The 18,500-nt window shown below is 40.7% G+C and overlaps 1 protein-coding gene across 2 annotated transcripts in view; it reads left to right on the top strand.

Moving 5' to 3' along the window:
• The window catches only part of LOC311205675 (putative acyl-CoA dehydrogenase 6), a 91,221-nt gene that overhangs the window by 47,527 nt on the left and 25,194 nt on the right, over positions 1-18,500 (top strand). For both annotated transcript variants that reach the window (XM_084280163.1, XM_084280162.1), the window contains exons 3-4: positions 11,258-11,387; positions 17,812-17,918. In XM_084280163.1, the coding sequence (XP_084136289.1) occupies positions 11,258-11,387; positions 17,812-17,918 (237 nt within the window). The remainder of the gene's footprint in view (positions 1-11,257; positions 11,388-17,811; positions 17,919-18,500) is intronic.

Below are 18,500 nucleotides of genomic sequence, written 5' to 3'. Positions count from 1 at the left end.
AGTAAGGGTATGCAGAGGAGTTCAGCCTGCTGTGTTTTTCCATGGGTGTGAGATACAAGCTTTGTGCTACCAATGCACCTTTAAGATGGAGCCATTCCAGGGCAGACATCTGCCTGTCTGTTGCCTCTGCTGAGCAATGTGGAAAGCCCGCAGCACCTCAGCTGCTGGTGAACTCCAAAGGTGCAGCAGCAATGGGCTCCTTGTGTGGTTGGATGATCCCGGCATGCCCAGCTGCCTCCTGTGTCATGTGCAAACATCACAATGAGCAGAAGAGTTCAGCCCAGCACCTCTTCAGGTTGTCTCTGAAATACTGGAAAGCTTATCAGCCAGCTCTTCAGAGATGTGTGTTAAGAGTATCAAGAAAGTGGTAGAAAAATATTATCTCTCTGAACAGTGTCCAGGAGACCACGGAAAAACAAAAGGTGCATCAGCAACCTTAGCAGGGTGGCTTCATAGTGAGCTGTCTAACCATAGTAAAAGGTGCCTGTAGTGATAAAGTCCTCCTCAGTTCCTTTTCTTCGAGCCCTGTGCTGCTCAGCAGGTCTTGTGGCCACAGAAGCTGTTTCATTATAGCTGGATGGAGGGATGTGAAAAATCGAGCAAGTATTTTTGTGTCTGTTGCACGTGATCCTAGAATAGTGCCTCTGGTGAGATGGAAAGGAATGTAACTCTCACAACACCAAACAAGCCTTGATGTATTAACATAATTTTATAATTGTGTGCTCTGTTTCTGCAGATTCTTACACCTACATACCAATAAATTGACTGGGATTTTCTTTGTTATTTCAGACGTTTCAGTTGCTCATTTAGAAGCAGCACACACAGCGCGGTAATAAACCCGTGGTACCTGATGGATGGTTGCCAAGTTTATGTTTTTGAAATTGTTTGCAATTAGATGGATCAAACAGAAAGTGCAGAGTAAAAAAACAACTTAAAAAATTGTAAAAATATGTGGTTCTGACAAGTGCTTTTTCCTTTGTGAAAAAGCTAACTTTCCCTCACCCATCCTCCACAGTTTCTGCCTACTTGTAGGTGTGTGGGAGAGATGGGGGCAGCAGGATGGCTTAGGAATATTTGTCTCCTCGGGTGGTGGAGAGGTCTCCAGCCTCACTGGTATTTTTCTTCTGAAAGGAAGGTACGTTATTGGCTAGAGTAGTCAGCCATGAAGATAGGAACTCAGGTATTTGGCAATACTTCCAAGATTATTTTTCAAGCACCTCATGGAAAAATTTCCTAATTTCTGGGGAGGATTTCTCCTTGCACTCCCAATTAGATGAACTTGTTTTGCTGTTTTTATTTTAAAATGTGGGTATTTCAATCTCAGTTTCAGAGCTATCCTGTAGCTATGGATATATAATGTATATATGTTGATTTAATATACTTTTCAATTCAGAATTACTCAATGTATGCAAGAATATTTACTTCCTTTGCAAATTTACTATGTGACCACATATTCAATGTATTATTTTCCTAAATAACATATTTATTGCTATGTAGCTCTAGTGTGATATTTTATAGAACAAGAATTTAGGATATAATTTATTGTATACATACTTAAAAAACCCAAATGATTGAGATGAGTAGCCAGCCGCTGATGTTCTTGGAGCTCCTGAGTGATAGCTGAATGCATGAACATCCCTGCTTGCATTCCTGAATGGTCTGTAAGTAACAGATACAGTATTCATGATTGAGAGATGTCTGATTTTAGACACAAGTGTTTATACAATCAGTAGTGCGAATGCATTTCTACTATAGAATTTAATTTGCTGTGGCTAAATCTGTTTTCTGTTGTAAGAAATTATAATCAAACTGTATGATAAAAAGGTAGTTATACTGCCTAGTGCATCAGCACTTAGGGTTAGAGTTCTCTGAGGCAGGACTGGGAGTTGGGGAAGCTGGAATGGGTTTTCGATTTTTCTGGAGGTTTTTGTGTTTTTTTTTTTTCTTTTTTTTTCCTTATTCTACAGATACCTTTAAGCATTAATTATACTGAGAATCCTTTTGTTTGCGGTCAGTACAACATGATGTAACTTTATTTTACATTGGAGATTGCAGTGCAGATTAGAATCCTGTTGTGTTAGCTTTTTTACAGAGAGGGATAATCTGTTTATGATACGGTATGGCTGACATCTTTAGGTCAAGGATGCACACAAAACCATAGGCAAAAATGAGAACAAAACCTGGTGGTTTTTGTCTCTAGAATAGTGCATAAAGTGTTTTTCCACGCTCCTTAAACAAAATAAAATTTATCAATGAAACGTTTGGGTTTTTTCCATTAAAATTATCGAGAACAAAGAAAGCATGGGAACATGTCAGTTTAACTGAAATATTTATTATGTCAGAGAAAAGTAAAGGCACTGTGAAAAATCTTTCATTCCAGAAGGGATTTTTATTTTGAAATTTCCTTTGTATATCTTTTGGAAAAAAAAACCAAACAACAACAAATGACTCGACAAAATAATGCAATTTAATTGTATAAAAATATTGAGATTTTTGCATTTTTACTTACCTTTTTTGTTCCCCTGTCTGAGCTCAAACTCTGGAAAACAGAACATTTAGGGTCTACTTTAAACAGCTAACCACACTCTATTGCTCAGAAATAGGGATGCTTTTTTATTGCTTTGCTTTTGCTAACTCAAAGTAGTTTCAAAACCAATCAGGTTTCACAAACTCTCACAAAACATAGAAGATACTCTCCTCTGGTCTCTTCCTCACTTGGGAAGTTGAAACATCTGGAGATACTCCAGCAGCATAACAGTCTGTCCTGTGGGGCAAGGGTTTGGGAGTTGCCAGGCAGGAGATGCTGTGGAACTGGCGGTCCCAGAGCTGCGTGCGCTGACAGCTCGCCAGCCTGAGGATGCAGATGTTGCCAGCTGAAAAGACTTTTGCCTGTTAATATTTATAAACAAGGAAATTCCTTTGTGACAGAGGGTTGTGCTTCTAGCTGCAGCATTACAGAATCACAGACCAGGAGGGGTTGGAAGGGACCTCTGGAGATCACATAGTCCAACCCCCGCTAAGGCAGGATCACCTAGAGCAGGTTGCACAGGGTCGTGTCCAGGTGGGTCTTGAGTATCTCCAGCAATGGAGGCTCCACAACTTCTCTGGGCAGCCTGTCCCAGTGCTAAGCCACCCTCAAAGTTTTTTCTCCTGTTCAAACAAAACTTCCCATGTACCAGTTTGTTCCCATTGCCCCTTGTCCTGTCACTGGATACCACTGAAAAGAGTCTGGCCTCATCCATCAATATAAGCATGGGTCAGATCCCCTCTCAGTCTTCTCCAGGCTAAACAGCCCCAGCTCCTTCAGCTGGGGCTTTCCTCATGAGAATATGTTGGTCTGCAGTATGACGGGTATTCTTGGATGGCATGGTGTGCTTTATTCAGTGACTGGTTCAGGTTCAGCTTCTTTTCAGGGGTCAGCCACTGGAAAATAGTTTGGTCCTGTAAGCCTGTGCTGATCAGAAATTCCTTTGGAAACCCCCTGTGGTGTATTTCTATTTGGAGTTTTGCACTACTGAACTAAAGCCCCTGTGCTACTCAGGCTAGCTCCAGAGCACATCTAGGGTTCAATTAATTATTCACTGCACACATTCTGATTTTTTTTTCCTGGAATTTATTAAAAAAACAACATTTGTCAAAATTCTCTCCCCATACCCACAATTTTAATTCTCAGTTTGTAACTCCATATGGAAATTACAAGTTTTGGCACTTGTGATCTAGTGAAATTTATGCCTTTGGGTGTGACAACTTGAGCTAAGTGGCTAAAGATTTCCATGTCAGACAAGCCTGGATTTCCAGCAAGGTATTTATCAGCTTTGGTTTGAATAAAAGATCTTGTAGGGAAGGACGTTAAACACAGCTTTCAAGTGATAAATAGTCAGCCTTTGTATTAAATCTTAGTGTAGAAATTTTAATAAGTAGCAAATGTAATAAATCTGTTTAATCCCCGAGGCATGTAGTATTGCTTTTCAGTTATTTATTTATGTGGAATTCAGGAGAGCCTGAATGAACCTTATCTTTTAAATATTGACTTTATATCCTGATGCCTTTTAAGAAATGAAACTAATTAGTCTGCTTTTTGCTCATAGGGCTTGCTACAAAACCAAGTATAATTTCATCTGTTTTCAGATCTCGACCCCTTTTCATCCATCTGTTCAAAAATCCTTACAAATGTACATACTCGTATTCACAGTGCTGTTACTCATTTGCTGTGCTTAAGCTAGAGAATGTTCTTTGGGCTCTGTCTGTTACTTGCTGCTAAGTCTATTCTCATTTTCCTTTCCTGTTCACCTGTGGGATATTTAATGTCCATATATTGCTGTAGGTTCCCTATAGTACCTGTTGGTGTATTCGCACTTCAGGTGTTGTTGCCATGTTGCAAGTTACACAGACTTTTTGTAGTAGTTTGTGATAGTTCACAAGAGGGGAAGAGTCCTGAATAGAGGCACCAATAGCACGTAAAGATAATGTATCTGCTTCATTCATGTACAGGTGTGAGGTTAATTGGTTTAATACCTGTTCAAAGTGAATTCACACATTTAAAAGTAGCTTGTTGAGCAGCTGTGCAGTTGTTTTCTTGAGAGGAAAAGCCTGTTCATCAGAAGGCTGATGGTCTTCGAAATGGAGAGAAGCAGTATTCCCTGCTGGATAAGCCTGACTTGGAAAAGCTTAAAGAAGTGGAATGTGCAACAGGTTGTAGGAATGTATCACTGTGTGTAAGGGTTGACAGTTGCTGCTGATTGACTGACCTCAAGCAGTGGGGAGATTGCAGAGGTGATGTTCTTGAAATATAGGCTGTGGTTTGTTTATGAGCCAGCCCAAAGAGAAACCCCATGAGAAGTAGCGTGGCTTTGCCACTGAAGCTCAGGAGGTGATACTGAGCCTGTACACTTCTTAACTTTTATTTTTCCATGTGGGTTTTTTCTTGTTTTCTTCATGCTGTGGCATTTAGTTTGACTGACATTTTCAAATGTACAATAATTGAGATCTGTACTTTTTAACCTTAAAGAAAAACATTGTAGGAATAACTAGGCTTCTGTGGTGTTGATGTTGGGTCAGGGCTGAGGGAGAAAAATAATCTTATTTTAAAAGCAAGCAGAAGATTACTGAAGAATCTGTGACCTGTGATTGCATAAAGTTTTTCTCAAGAGTTGGAACTGATGCAACAGCTGGTGCTTGGGACTGTGCAATCTTGGATTTTCATTTTTCCATATTTTTTTTCTTTTTACTACTGTGTCATTTTACACTGTTAAGGTTTCTTGTATTGCCATGCTGACATTTTATTCTGTTATACTGTGAAGTTTGGCTTTTTCCTCCCCATAACACTGTATCCAATTTTGGGGGCTTTGTGTGATTTATTTTTTTATTATTATTATTTTTAATTTTTTGGGGATGTCCAATATCCTTCTGAGTCTGAAGATTTATACAGATGTGATTGTTGACTCAGATGGCTCTTGGTGACACTGTATAACCATTTAGAAAATAAAACCTACAGATTTGTGAGGGAGGCTTTTGGGAGTCAGAGAGTAACAAGTGCAGCTGTTGTCAACCAGTGGTTTAGGATATACTGCTCTGGCTTTCTAGAGCAGTGGCCTACGAACTCTGAACCCTCTTTACATGCAGCCCCCAGCTAGGACTGGGTCCTATGGTGGTTATCTGCTCAGTGGCAGGCACTGCTGAACTCCTACTTGGCATTTTATGTTGTTTTAATAGTTGGTTGGTGGGGGAGGGGGGGAGAGTGTTTTGTTTTTTAAATCCTCACACTGTCAGGGAAGTTTGTCCTGTGTTTTCCAGTGTAGCTGTGTCTTAATCTAAAATGGTGCTAGACAGATCCAATCACTTTACTCATCTCAGTAAATTTAGTTTCTGAAGCAGGAACTGTGATGGCTTCTGTAGCTATGAGTATTAATTACAGGAGCACACAACTCGCTCTGTTAATTGCTCAGGGATTGCACTTATGTTGATAACCGTGTATGTTTGAAGAGGAAACGAGAAGCCATTCCATATTTTTCCTATTCCAAAGAATGCTGGATTTCAAGAATAATATTTCTGAGTAAAACTGTGGTTAGCAGAAGGGGTCCTTACCTGCCTTGGATTATTTGGATGAACTAGTGAGTATCTGTGAGATACCAAGTACTCTGTGTGGCGATGATGTTTCTAGGATCAACCAAACACAAATATAGAGCACTATAATTCCTTCAACTTTGGGACAAACTGAGGGAGGTTGATCTGTCTGGGTAAGATAATCTTCACATCTGGCACAGGGGTTATTTGCTTCTTTTTCCTCTGGTTGGTTTGGGTTTTTTGGGTGGGGTTTTTTTTGAGAAGATGGTGGTTTTAGGGTTTTTTTTTGTGTACTGATCCACATGAAATAACAAAAAACGTTGTTCTTATTTCAATGAGGCTGAGTAGATGCACAATGTTTCTGTTACATGAAATGATTTTTTTTCCAGAAAGGTGGTAAGAGCTTGATCACCCTGGACTCTTGAGAATGGGTTCAGGGGAAATTGCACAAGAAGGAGAGTAACCATTTGATAATTCCTTTTATGTAAAGAATAGGAAAGGAATTACGGTAGGATTTCTGTGTTGTCCTACCTGGTGACGTCTGTAATTATGTAACTTCAAGGCTCTTTGTAGTCCTCTGGAGTCGAAATTCTTGAACTATATTTATAACAGGTGAGTAAGATTTGAACACGCAATTTTGCTTCTGTTGATTTAAAATTGTAGGGTATGTTGAAAACCGGCAATTAGCTCTGTCATCTTGGTGTCAGATGTGGAAGTCTCTCAGACCTACCTTAAAAATGGGAGTTGATTCATCTTTTATTTGTCTTTCTAGTCACTAGAATTACAAGCACACGTTTGTTTTTCCTTGCAATGAGTTAGGTGCCAATAGTGGAAATAAAACTGCGTGATTTCCTTTGGTGTCAGTACACTTTATGTGAACTTCAGATGCTCTGAAAACAAATAAGATAATTTCTCTAAGTATTTAAGATTGAGATACCAACACAGCTGTACTGTGCTCAGACCATTCCTTTTTCAAGGCTCGCTCACATTCGTGGAACATTCTGAAAAGCCTGTTTCTCTTTGCTTCAACTCACTTAGAGAACTTTTTGCCCCAGATGTTGTAATTCCCACTGACAGCTACCAAATGGGGTTCAGAATCAGATTCCAAATAGAATAAACTCTTTAAAAAAATTGGACTAGAGACTTAAAGCCTGTCTCATCATTGAACAGAGTCATATTTGAACAAGCAGCCTGTGGCTCAATAACTGACAAGAAATGTGTTGATCTTCACAGAAATGAAACAATTGTAGGAAAGACCTCTGCTCTACACTGCGCTGGTACGGCCTCACCTCGAGTACAGTGCGTAGTTTGGGGGGTCACAGTACAGGAGGGACACAGAAATATTGGAGAGCTTCCAGAGGAGGGCAATGAGGATGGTGAAGGGTCTGGAGGGGAAGTCTTATGAGGAGAGGCTGAAGTCCCTTGGTTTGTTCAGCCTGGAGAAAAGGAGGCTGGGGGGGGGCCTCATCGCAGTGTACAGCTACCTGACAAGGGGGAGCGAAGGGGCTGGCACCAACCTCTCTTTGGTGACCAGTGATAGAACCCAAGGGAATGGCATGAAGCTGCGACAGAGGAGGTTTAGGTTGGATATCAGGAAGAGGTTCTTTACTGAGAGGGTGGTTGGGCACTGGAACAGCACCCAGCTTGACTGAGTCCAAGAAGCATCTGGACGATGCACTCAGTCACATGCTCAGACTTGGTTGACCCTGTGTGGAGCCAGGAGTTGAAAGTTGTGTCAGCAAGAGTAACAATTTGACTGTAGCAGGGTTGCCTTTTTCTACCTGTTTTGAAGTACAAAAGCATTAGTGCATTAGACTGTCCACCTAATTTTGCTTTATTCTTTTACAATTTCTTGCGTATTAAAAAGGGAAATGTAGCCAAACAAATCTCTAAAGGTCACTCCTCTAATTTCATAGCTAAATGAAATATTTACCCTAGAAATATTTTACACATGAATATTTATATGTGCTTGTTATTAATTTAAAAAACCCTACAAGCACAACCAAATCAAATCTTCAATTTATTTGATTCCTTTCATGATGTTTTTTCACCAAAAATTGTTAGACATGATATTTGCTTTTCTGATTGAAAATTAGATGGACCTATTAGTGTAACAGCATTTTACTGATACTTCCAGGAAATGGTGTTTGTTGGTGGGACTGGCAACCACAACTCTCCTACCAGCTTATTCCCATATTGCAAATAAGAGTTATTCCAAAAAGAATGAGCCTTATTCCAAAAAAGAATTAAACATCCATGCTGTGAGATGTTCATTGTCATTGCTGCAACAGATGGAGATAAGAACAAAAAAGGAAAACCACAAATGGTGGGTTTGTCTTAGTTTAAGACCTGATGTGCATGGACCAGCCCCAAAATAGCTGGCTCGAGCACCGACAGTGGGGCTGCTGAAGCCAGGCTGTCACCATGTGCTGGGGAAAAAAGAAGTTGCAGTGATGCTTGAAGCCAGTGCTGCTGCTGTGTGCGACACTGCTGGCAGCATGTCTCGATGCAGACATCTATTTCGCCAAAGAGATGGTACGTAACTGTCTTTAGCTGTGGTATATCACCCAAATTGCTGTGAGATGTAGCTGCATGGGCTCATTGACAGGTGAGTGCCTGTCTCAGTCAAGTGCTTTGGGCTCAAAAGAGGAGTTTCCAATTATCGCCCATCAAACCACTCACATTTTCTCCATGAAACCCTTTCTCCTTGGCTTCTGGAACAGAACTGATGAAAAGTTGGATATTGTCTGCTTAATGTTCTTAGAATTTGCCTTCCTGCATGGCTGCACCTGTGGTTGTCTCTTGTGTTATCTACATCCAGATTATCAAACCTTCAGAGGATGCGTCATCTCTTTGCGTGGTAGGGTAACCCCCCTCCACTTTCACAACTCCCAAGGCTTTGATCTGATCTTTTTTCCTCCCTTTAGTAGGAAATTCCTTCAGTGTGATCACAAGAATGGCTTCCTTACAAGGAGGAGCGAAGGGGCCAGTGCAGATCTCCTCTATTTGGTGATCACTGATAGAACCCAAGAGAATGATATGAAGCCGTGACAGTGCAGGTTTAGGCTGGATGCCAGGAAGAGGTTCTTTACTGAGAGGGTGGTTTGGCACTGGAACAGGCTTCCCAGAAAGTGGTCACAGCACTGACCTTGACTGAGGTCAAGAAGTGTCTGGACGATGTACTCGGTCCCATGCTCTGACTTGGCTGGTCCTGTGTGGAGCCAGGAGTTGGACTTGATGATCCTTTATGGGTCCCTTACAACTCAGGAGATTCTATGATTCTTTGAGATCTGGACTTTAGCAGCATTTTGTTTTAAAATGTACCATTTTAGTAACTAATCTGAAATAAAAGCAAGGCAAACCTATTATATAGTAGTGTATAATGAATTTAGGTATGAACAAAGAACGTGTGTAAGCTGTACACCCACACACAACAATCCTCCTTTGGGTCACTTGTGCATACCATTCCTCTGGTGAAGTTGCTTTGGGCAAACCAGAAACAGGTTTTGTTTTGTGATATTCAGGGAAAGACAGGAATGTAACTGCTTGGTTGGCAAAACCAAACCTAAACTTAGCAATAACTGTACTTTGGTAATAAAATAATTGCTTGATTTTAAATATATATATGTATATATATTTAAAGTACTTTTGCAGTACTGAAGCTGTGATAATCTATAACTCTGCTTCAAATTCATTTCAAATTAGCAAAAATTCTCATACCACACATCTTTAAATAGCCATGCTCCTGTGTGTGCATACATTCCTTACTGTTCCTTACAGCATTTATTTATTGATGGGGGCTTTGTAAATGCAGGAGAATTGGATTATGTATTATGCTAAACACATCCCCATATTGTTGTTGTTTCACTGTACTGATTAAGCTCCAAGTAAGAATTTAAAGAAACGTATTTTCAGGTAAAAGTTTGGACAAGTAGCTGTTTTTAAAATTCTGACAGTCCAGAATATTCAAGCTGACCTAAGGATGTTATTTGAGATTTGAGCTTCATTCTTAGTCTTTTCCAATCATGTTTTCCTTTCTGCAGAAAATGGATGCACAAAGATAGTTTTGGTAGGTTTAGGAAACAGATGATAGCACACAAAGTCCGGAGTGTGGTGTTTTGATTTTTTAATTAATGTTTTGTTTTGCAAACTTCAAACCAGGTCAGCAGAGGGCTGAGCTCAGTGTTTGATGTCAGCAAGTGCAAATGACAGAGGGGCATCTGCACCTAATTGTCTGTGTGAAGGGTGAGGTGATTGTTTCTTTTTATTTGAAATTTTCTTAGGTCTTCAGAACTAAAAAGTTGGCAAAAGTTATCTAGTCAAAGCTGCTCAGTCAATAAATGACATCAAGCAGTAACCTTCTCTCTCTCACCGTATTTCCTTTGGACTATAAACTATTTATTACAGCTAGAAATTACCTCATCCATCATAGCAATGTAGCATTTTTCTGCCTTTTGCTATGTGGTAGGTTTATCAACGCAGGGCATGAGAAGGAGGTGAAGAATAATATCCTCTTTAATTGAATTTGCAGATTGGAATGTGGGGAGGAGGAACCGCCCGTGCTGGCGCCTGGCCAGTGCCCTGGGTTATCAGCCTCCTGCTAATGAAAAATGCTTTAATGACTGCACCGACCAGGTGCCAGGATATGAAATACACGTGCTTGCAATTGTGCTTGGGTCTAGCATGGATTAACTGAACACAGGGATGCCGCCTGCGCGCACGCAGTCTTCCTCTGGGCTGACTTGGCTGCTACATGTGAGATGGGTGAGCTCACTTGAGTGCACTGAGGGGTGAGAACAGGTGTCGAGCATTATCACAGAGAAATAAAAGCACTTCTTACCTTAGTGATTTCTTCATATGACCTTGTTGTTAGATGGAATAATTTTGCCTTCTGATGCCATTTTCAGCAGCATGTCACTTTTTGCTGCTGCCTTTAGTAAAGGAGAGATGCTGCTTGGGATATCCAGAGATGACCTGATGTGCACACAGGTAATCAGAGCAGGTGTAATGCTAAGTTCAGTTTTTGCAAATAATAACGTTCTTTTCTGAAAAGAAAGCTGATAATTGTCAAATGCTTAAAAATTAGCCGTGAAATGGCAGTCCACAAACGTTGGCAGTAGCACTGTTTTATTTCTTTGTCTTGTTACTCATGCCAGTCTTGCAGGTGAGTGTCACAGATTTGTTTTTTCCTCAGAGTATGGCGGCATGGGCTTGGACTTCTCCTACAACATTGCGGTGGCAGAAGAGCTGGGAAGTATCCGCTGCGGAGGTATTCCTATGGCTATTGGAGTGCAAGCTGGCATGGCTACTCCTGCTCTTACAAGGTAATTTTCAGAAAGCTTGGTTTAGCCTAAACCCCAACTTCTCATCTGTGTAGGCCTAAAACCCAATCTGTGTAAGGGTAAAAAAGTAAAATTACTGTGCACGTTTATTTTCTAGTTGCTCTTCAGTAATGCTTGAGGAAGGAACCTGCTCTATACCTTTTTTAATGTTAGACTGATAAAACATATGCATTATTTAAAAATTAGTAGATGTATGTTTACATAGAACCTTGGTGCCACAACCAATAAAACAATTTTACTTCCAGAATCTACCTATTCGTGTTTGTAGTTTTTTCTTAGCCAGATGTCCCAGTGCAGTTCCACAAAGGATGCATTTACTTGTGGTAAGTAGGATCAGTCTAACTCTGTTTTATAGTTCAATTGAATTTCTTTTTCCAGGTTTCCAGGGTGTTCCTCGCTGGCTGAATTTTCAGAAATAATGATCAATATTAGTCTGAGTCTGAGAATTTGTGGCACATGTGCATGCTTCCTGAATACACCCATTCTGTACAGTTACTCATTTTGCTTGTACACATCTGTTTGTGTCAGTGCTCCTCTTCTGTCACTTGCTGTCATTGAGGCTCCTGCACTTTCTGAAGCTGGTTTGGTTTGGCTTGGGTTTTTTTTCCTCCCTTAATAAAAGTGGCAGTTGCCAACATATTTGTATGGTAGTTCCACATCAAAACAGAAGTTTGCAAAACTAGAGGGATGTGACAGGCTGGTTCAGCAGTTTGCCCCTGGAATATGGATATGCCTAAAATTCTGGATTGTAGTGGTGGGGATTAAATTCAAATTCAAATAACGACGATGAAGTTAGAAACTTCTCTGCACAGAACAGACATACAAGAGAGGAATTTTTACACAAAAGAGCATTTCAGGGTTGGTTGTTTGTTGGTGTGGGGTTTTCTTTTTTCCTATTCTGGATGAAAATGCCTCTAAATCCACTGAAGAGCCTGGATTGTAGACTCAGTTCCTTTGACATTCCTTTGTCCTTCTGCTAGGTATGTGTGACTTGGGAGGTCTCAGGCATGGGAAACCTTTATAAAAGTGGTTTTCTTCTTTGTGTAATACACCAAAAGCTTGCTGAAAGCATGGAGTTCATGCTGTCTATTGCAGTCATAGCTTGTTTCTTTCAGTCCAACTGAGAATGAAACTGTGGGTAAAAGAAGATGGGATTTCTTTCCATTGAAGTTTTTTTGCCTTGTGTTACTGTGTTCTGCTGTAGAAGCACTATACAGATTTGTGCTAGTGAAATACTAAAGTGGATGTTCATGGTAAGTAAATGCAAAAATGTAATTTTTGACATTTTTGTGATGCAAATTGTGATTCAATCCATAATTGAATTCCACGTCTGTATGAGCGAACTTCTCCTCCGCTGTTAAGTCAATTCCACAGACTAGTTATACAGTACAGTGTCTCACTCTAAGTTGTAAAAGTGAAACTTGCTAGTGAGAAGAGAAACTTGGTGACTACAGGAAATTTTGCACTGGTGCAGCTTCACTGCATATGGTACAGTGCAGGCTAATAGCTTGTCCTGGGTCATGGATTCACGCTGCGTTCACAGCCTGGGTGGTTTCTTTAGAGGTGTCTGTGTAACATGGGAATCCTAAATGAGTTCAAAGACATAATCCAGATTTGGCATCTTAACTATGTGTTTTTACACATGATGCATCAGCAATGCCCAAAGTAAACATTAATATGGGAATCAAGCATCACACCCTAAAAAACTCAGCAAAGGCTTTTAGTCTGAAGCCCTTTGCTGACTTCCCTGAGTTTGGGCTTTATTCAGCATTCATAGAGCACGTATGAGTGCACCTGCAAACCAACTCTGAACGTGATACGCCGTGAAGATGTGCTGCCAGTATCAATTAGAGATGTTCCCTCAATGAGATGTATAGACAGTGCAGTACTTTGAATGGATGAATGCACATATGTATGCATGCACACACACACACTCACACACACACACACACACACACACACACACACACACGTGCTATACCTTTTAACATTTTCATACTTTGGAAAAACAAAGCCTGCAAAATATTTAAAGTCAGGATGCCTCCCAATGCTGTTTCTGCAACTTCTCTGGGTTTCTTGCTTTAGTGGGAGGCTGTGGCAAGGCTCAGTTTGTGAAGGCCTTTGAGATATTCAATTAAATGGGAAGTACATTGTAATAACGGTTTTAATTATATAAACTGCAAAGAGTATAGTCATTTTGAAAATGCTATCCATATCTGTTTGATTGTTCACTGCTCTTGCCTCTCTTCATTCTTTATAATACTTTCTGACAACCTTCAGAAAACTGTGTTCATAGTCAAGCTTGCAAGTGACTCTGCAGATTTTAATTTATGTGCACTTCTATTGTGTAGACAAATACTGGGGAAAATAGGTTTCTTTCACTTGAAGTTGCCCAGACTTTCCCCCCTCTACCCCCCTGCTCCCTATGTGAAGCAGTAGAAGTTCTAAATTTGAGAAATAAATGCAAGATGTTTTGTCAGTAATGATGAAACCGTTGATGTGTCTGGTTCCAAACATAACTGTCTGTCAGATATAAAACTTCACTTCTATACATGCTTTCAAGAAGAGTTGAGAAAGCAGCTCTCAGCTGAGGCAGTAAATGAGATACATTTCCCTGCGCTTGTACAAAGCTATAGGATGACACATCTGTAGTGACACCACATCAGTGTAGAGCTCTTTTACCTTGGCAGTAGGCACTAAACTTTGCTTTTTTTTTTTTTTTTTCTCCTCCTTCTCCCCCAACCTATTATTTATAGGAAAACAGTAAGGATAATGATGAGTATTTCATGTGAAGTGAGTGCTATTCTGTGATATTCTATTTCATCAGCTTATTCATCACTGATTCTTTCTCCACCCTGAACAGCAGCATATCTGGGAATTAATGTCAAAGAAGTTATAATTCTACTGTCTTTTTTCATGTTTGCTGTAAAGGAGAGAAGCTGCAGCTAACAATCAGAAAAGCAGATTTGAAAAGCAGGATGATCCCTGGGATCAGCTGGGAAAGGGTGGAAATGGGAGGAGTTCATTCAAAGAGTGGCTTTCCCACAAGCATAACATAGGGGGATCTTGGCTTTGTGTTTCTTCAAGAACAAGCACACTGAGTGGTCTCATTTTTGTTACTTAATGTGTTAGCACATTTAAGGTAGGCCAGGTCATGCCCAGAAGCAGAGCAGAGACCATTACAGGTGCAGTTTAATACCATTAAAAAACGTATAATTAATCATTGTTATTGTGGTGGCTAGTTATGTTGTGTCCATAGCCAGTTATGCCTCTCCAGCATGAGGTCTCTTCACAGGCTGCAGGTGGGATATGTGCTCCCCATCATCTTCCATGGGCTGCAGGGGGACAACCTGTTCCACCATGGGTTTCTCCACGGGCTGCATGGGCATCTTTCTCTCTGGCACCTGCAGCGCCTCCTCCCCCCAACCTTTCCTTGGTCTCTGCACAGTTTCTTACATCTTCTCATGCCCTTCTCTGGGGGCAAAAAGTAGCTGTTTGCTTTTTTTTCTCCTAAATGTGATTCCCAGAGGTGCTGTGACCATACTCCCTGGGGCCTGCAGAGAGCTTCTGGCTGCTTCTTGCAGAAGCCACCCCTGCAGCCCCCTCCCAGCCATGCAAAACCACAACAGCAGGACTACACTGAAGCAGAAGTGTGGCACATGGAGTCAAGGAGCAGAACAGAAAGACAACTGGGAGAAATTTACCTCTTGCTAGTATGTAAGAAGTAAAATGATAGTAAGTCAGAGTTACCCTCTTCTTTGCCTAAAGGAAATCTGTATATTTCTAGGAAGTCCATGAGTAAACTATTGTGTTCGCTTTGAGATACTGTAGAATAATGCATAGATCATACAGAAACTTTTCTTTGATGGTGAATAATGCTCAAATAGGTGAGCTCTGCTGCAGGAAGACTTGAGTTGATCAAATGCTGAGAGCCGTTTTAGAACTACCTGCAGCTGTTTATATTCAGAATTTCAATTTGCACTTAATAGTGTGTCATACTATTGTATCTGTCAGTTCTACTCAGAACTTTCCTTACTAATTTAATTAATTCACCTCAACCCAGCTTTTTTCCCCAGAAGCAGAAGAAACAAATGTGAGTAAGCTCTGCTCTTCTACCAAGATGATTATCAGCCCAATTAAGTCGAAATAGTGATGTGCAATAGACATGTTTTCATTCAATGTAGCAATCTAACCTGTCAGAAACCAGATTTTTATATATGAGATGAATAAAGGTGACTTTAAATTACTAATTGGCACAGCCCAGAAAGAGAACTTATGTGGATCAAGGAAGTGTTCTTACATCTGTATTTTGCCATGGGTTTATTTTCCTTTTACAAAATTGTATATACCATTGTCATTTTTTCATTAAATTCCAATGTAACTTCTGAAGTGTGGAGCAAGAAAGATGGACCACTTTCATGAAACTCTTAATGTGTTGCTATGGCTTCTGGGTTGCCCAGCATCAGCAAGGAGCTCTGGTTTATTGGTGTGATTGATGTGATTGATGTGTGCGTGTATACGTATACACATGCATGAAGATATTCTTGAGAGCGATGCTAAGGCTGCGCAGTTAATCACATGAGAAACTACACTCTGGGGTATGGCCCTGGCCCAGAAAGCACACGTAGTCTTTGCTGTCTTGAGCCAGAGCATGATCTCATTGCAAACAGACTTTTCTAATTCTGGAGCTGTTAAACTGGAAAGGAGCGGGTATTGCATTTCTGGAAACCTGAGATTTTTCTGGGATGCATTTAAGATGGGTAGAAGTTTACAAAACCAACATACTTCTAACACAATAGCTAGCTGCGCTGTTTGCTGACATGTGTCCTTCCTGCAAGGCATAGAGACCCATGATCTTCCGTAGATAATTCTGCCAGACTTTTTTTTTAATTGCAAAACAACTTCTTCTGTAGTCTCATTTTGGGAAGACCCAAACTGTTTTCTGGAACTTGAACCAAGCAAACAAATGCATGAAACCCCAAAACATTATTCTGAGAAAATTTCTTGTCATGGAAATCGTCTGTTGAAATAACTAAAGCTTGGCAAAGTTTTAAGCATCAGAAAGCACTGCCAAAAATCCCTGCTAGCGCCTCTTGTGATGTGATTTTATCTAATGACTGCTCAGCTGGCCGTACTTGATCATGGCCCAAGGAAAAGAAAAAAAAAAAAAAACCCACGGCAAAGTACACTGCATAACAGACCCAGGGACTTTCCCCTAGCATGCTGAAGGAGGGAATAAACACTCTGAACTCACTTCTAGTATTTATTTTGAACTACTGCTGTGATTATCAGCAGGGACGGGACTAGGAATTGAGTTCTCTGTGTGCACAAAACATTAGTGTCTGCCAGCTCCCAGTCTGTTCTCTGGGCATCCTGCGTCCTCTGACTGTTTTATGTCAGGGTTGGAATGGAGAGGAAGGGTCAGGGTCTTAGCTCAGATGGCATCACTCCTTTGGAGGTACTGGGACGGAGTTTTAGAAGGAGAACCGAGGGAACTGCAGCCTGCTTTGGCTGCAAGCAAGCCTAAGGAAATGAGTGGAGATGCTGACCTCAGAAGCCTTATACTGAAGAGGAGGCTGAGGGGGAATTTAACTTTTATGGATTTCTGTTCACAGAGATTCCATACATTTCAGTCTAGCACAAGAGAGCTTCAAAAACTAGACCATTCATGCTGCAAGACCAAATCAGCAAATGTTAATTAGGACAAAATCTACCGTGAAATGAGAGGGACCATGTTTTGAATTGATGAAAGCAGCTAACCATTGAAAAAAAACACAGGGTGCCTCTTAACTGGATTGAAATATTGCCAAGTGATTTTTTTGTGTGTGTGTTAAAATGCCATCAGTGGTTTGCTGTTGCCCTTTTTATTTTCTGGGGACTCTAGGAACATCTAGGAAGAAGCATTAGTGGATTTCATTGTGTGATTTAATTGCAGATGGGAAATACAAGTAATGAAAATACAGGTATTTGCAGAGGTTGGTCCTCACATGTCATAACTTTTCAGTCACTGCTAAAGCATGGCAAAGAGCTGTTGCAGAAGTCAGAAGATATGCAGAGAACAGGTCTTCCATCCTGTCTGACTGCAAAGTGGTGCAGGACCACTGAGGGGAAAACCCCCTTAGATGCATCAGCATTTAAAAGAGCATTCATAAAGATCAGATTTTGGGCATCTAGACCACATGTTTATTTGGGAGCAAAATGGCTGAATACTTCCAAAAACCTTATGTAAAATGAAGCTTGGTGAAGTCTCTGAATCATAGCTTTGGAGGGTATCTATTCTGTCTTTTGGCTCTGGGACAGGATTTACCTAGTCGTAGGAAAATTGATCACTGTGTGGGTAGAAATAAATCGGTAACTAACTTATAAATAAATTTTAAATCCTATCTTTGTCATTATATTGTTGCAGATTTGGTTCTGATGAGTTGAAAAAACAGTTCCTCGTCCCAACTATAGCTGGAGATTTTGTGGCTTGCTTGGGAATCAGTGAAGCTGGAGCTGGGTCAGATGTCGCGAGTAAGTTAACCTAGCAAAGTGCCAATTTTACACAGCCTGGTATTCTAATGGAAAGAATCTGGTTCCTTTGACTTTTCCCTTTGCTACTATCATTTGTAAGAAACACAAAAGTAGGAAAGTCTGGTGTGATGAGGGCAAAAAGTAATATTCTAGGAGCAGTAACGCATGCCTCTCATGCAGCCAAAAGCAATCAAATCGAATGTATTTGTCAGTGAATCAATAACTATAACCCTGTTCGAGCTGAGCACCACAGATTAATATGTATCTGTCATGCTGGCCCTGGATTTCTCTGAGTGTTTGTTCTGCTGCTGCCTCCCCTGGTAACCGAAGCTCCAGCACCTCCTGTAGATGCACAACCACCGTCAGTTGTGCAGACCTGCAGACGTACGTGATAGGCAGTGTTCAGGTGCATTTAAACTGTTCAAGGGTACCTGCACTTCCTTGAAACAGACCCCTCCACTGAAGGTGGGCAAAATGCAGAGCTAGTTTCTTCTGAAAACGATGGCATCACTTTCACAATGGGTTCCTCTCGATCTCTCTTACCTGGCCTCAGCCATTTCTGTCATCCCTGTGCAGCAAAAC

The sequence above is a fragment of the Gallinula chloropus genome, assembly GCF_964237585.1.
Source record: "Gallinula chloropus genome assembly, chromosome: 2".
Lineage (NCBI taxonomy): Eukaryota > Metazoa > Chordata > Aves > Gruiformes > Rallidae > Gallinula > Gallinula chloropus.
Note: the sequence above shows the minus strand (reverse complement) of the source record. Positions and strands in the feature narration are given on the sequence as shown.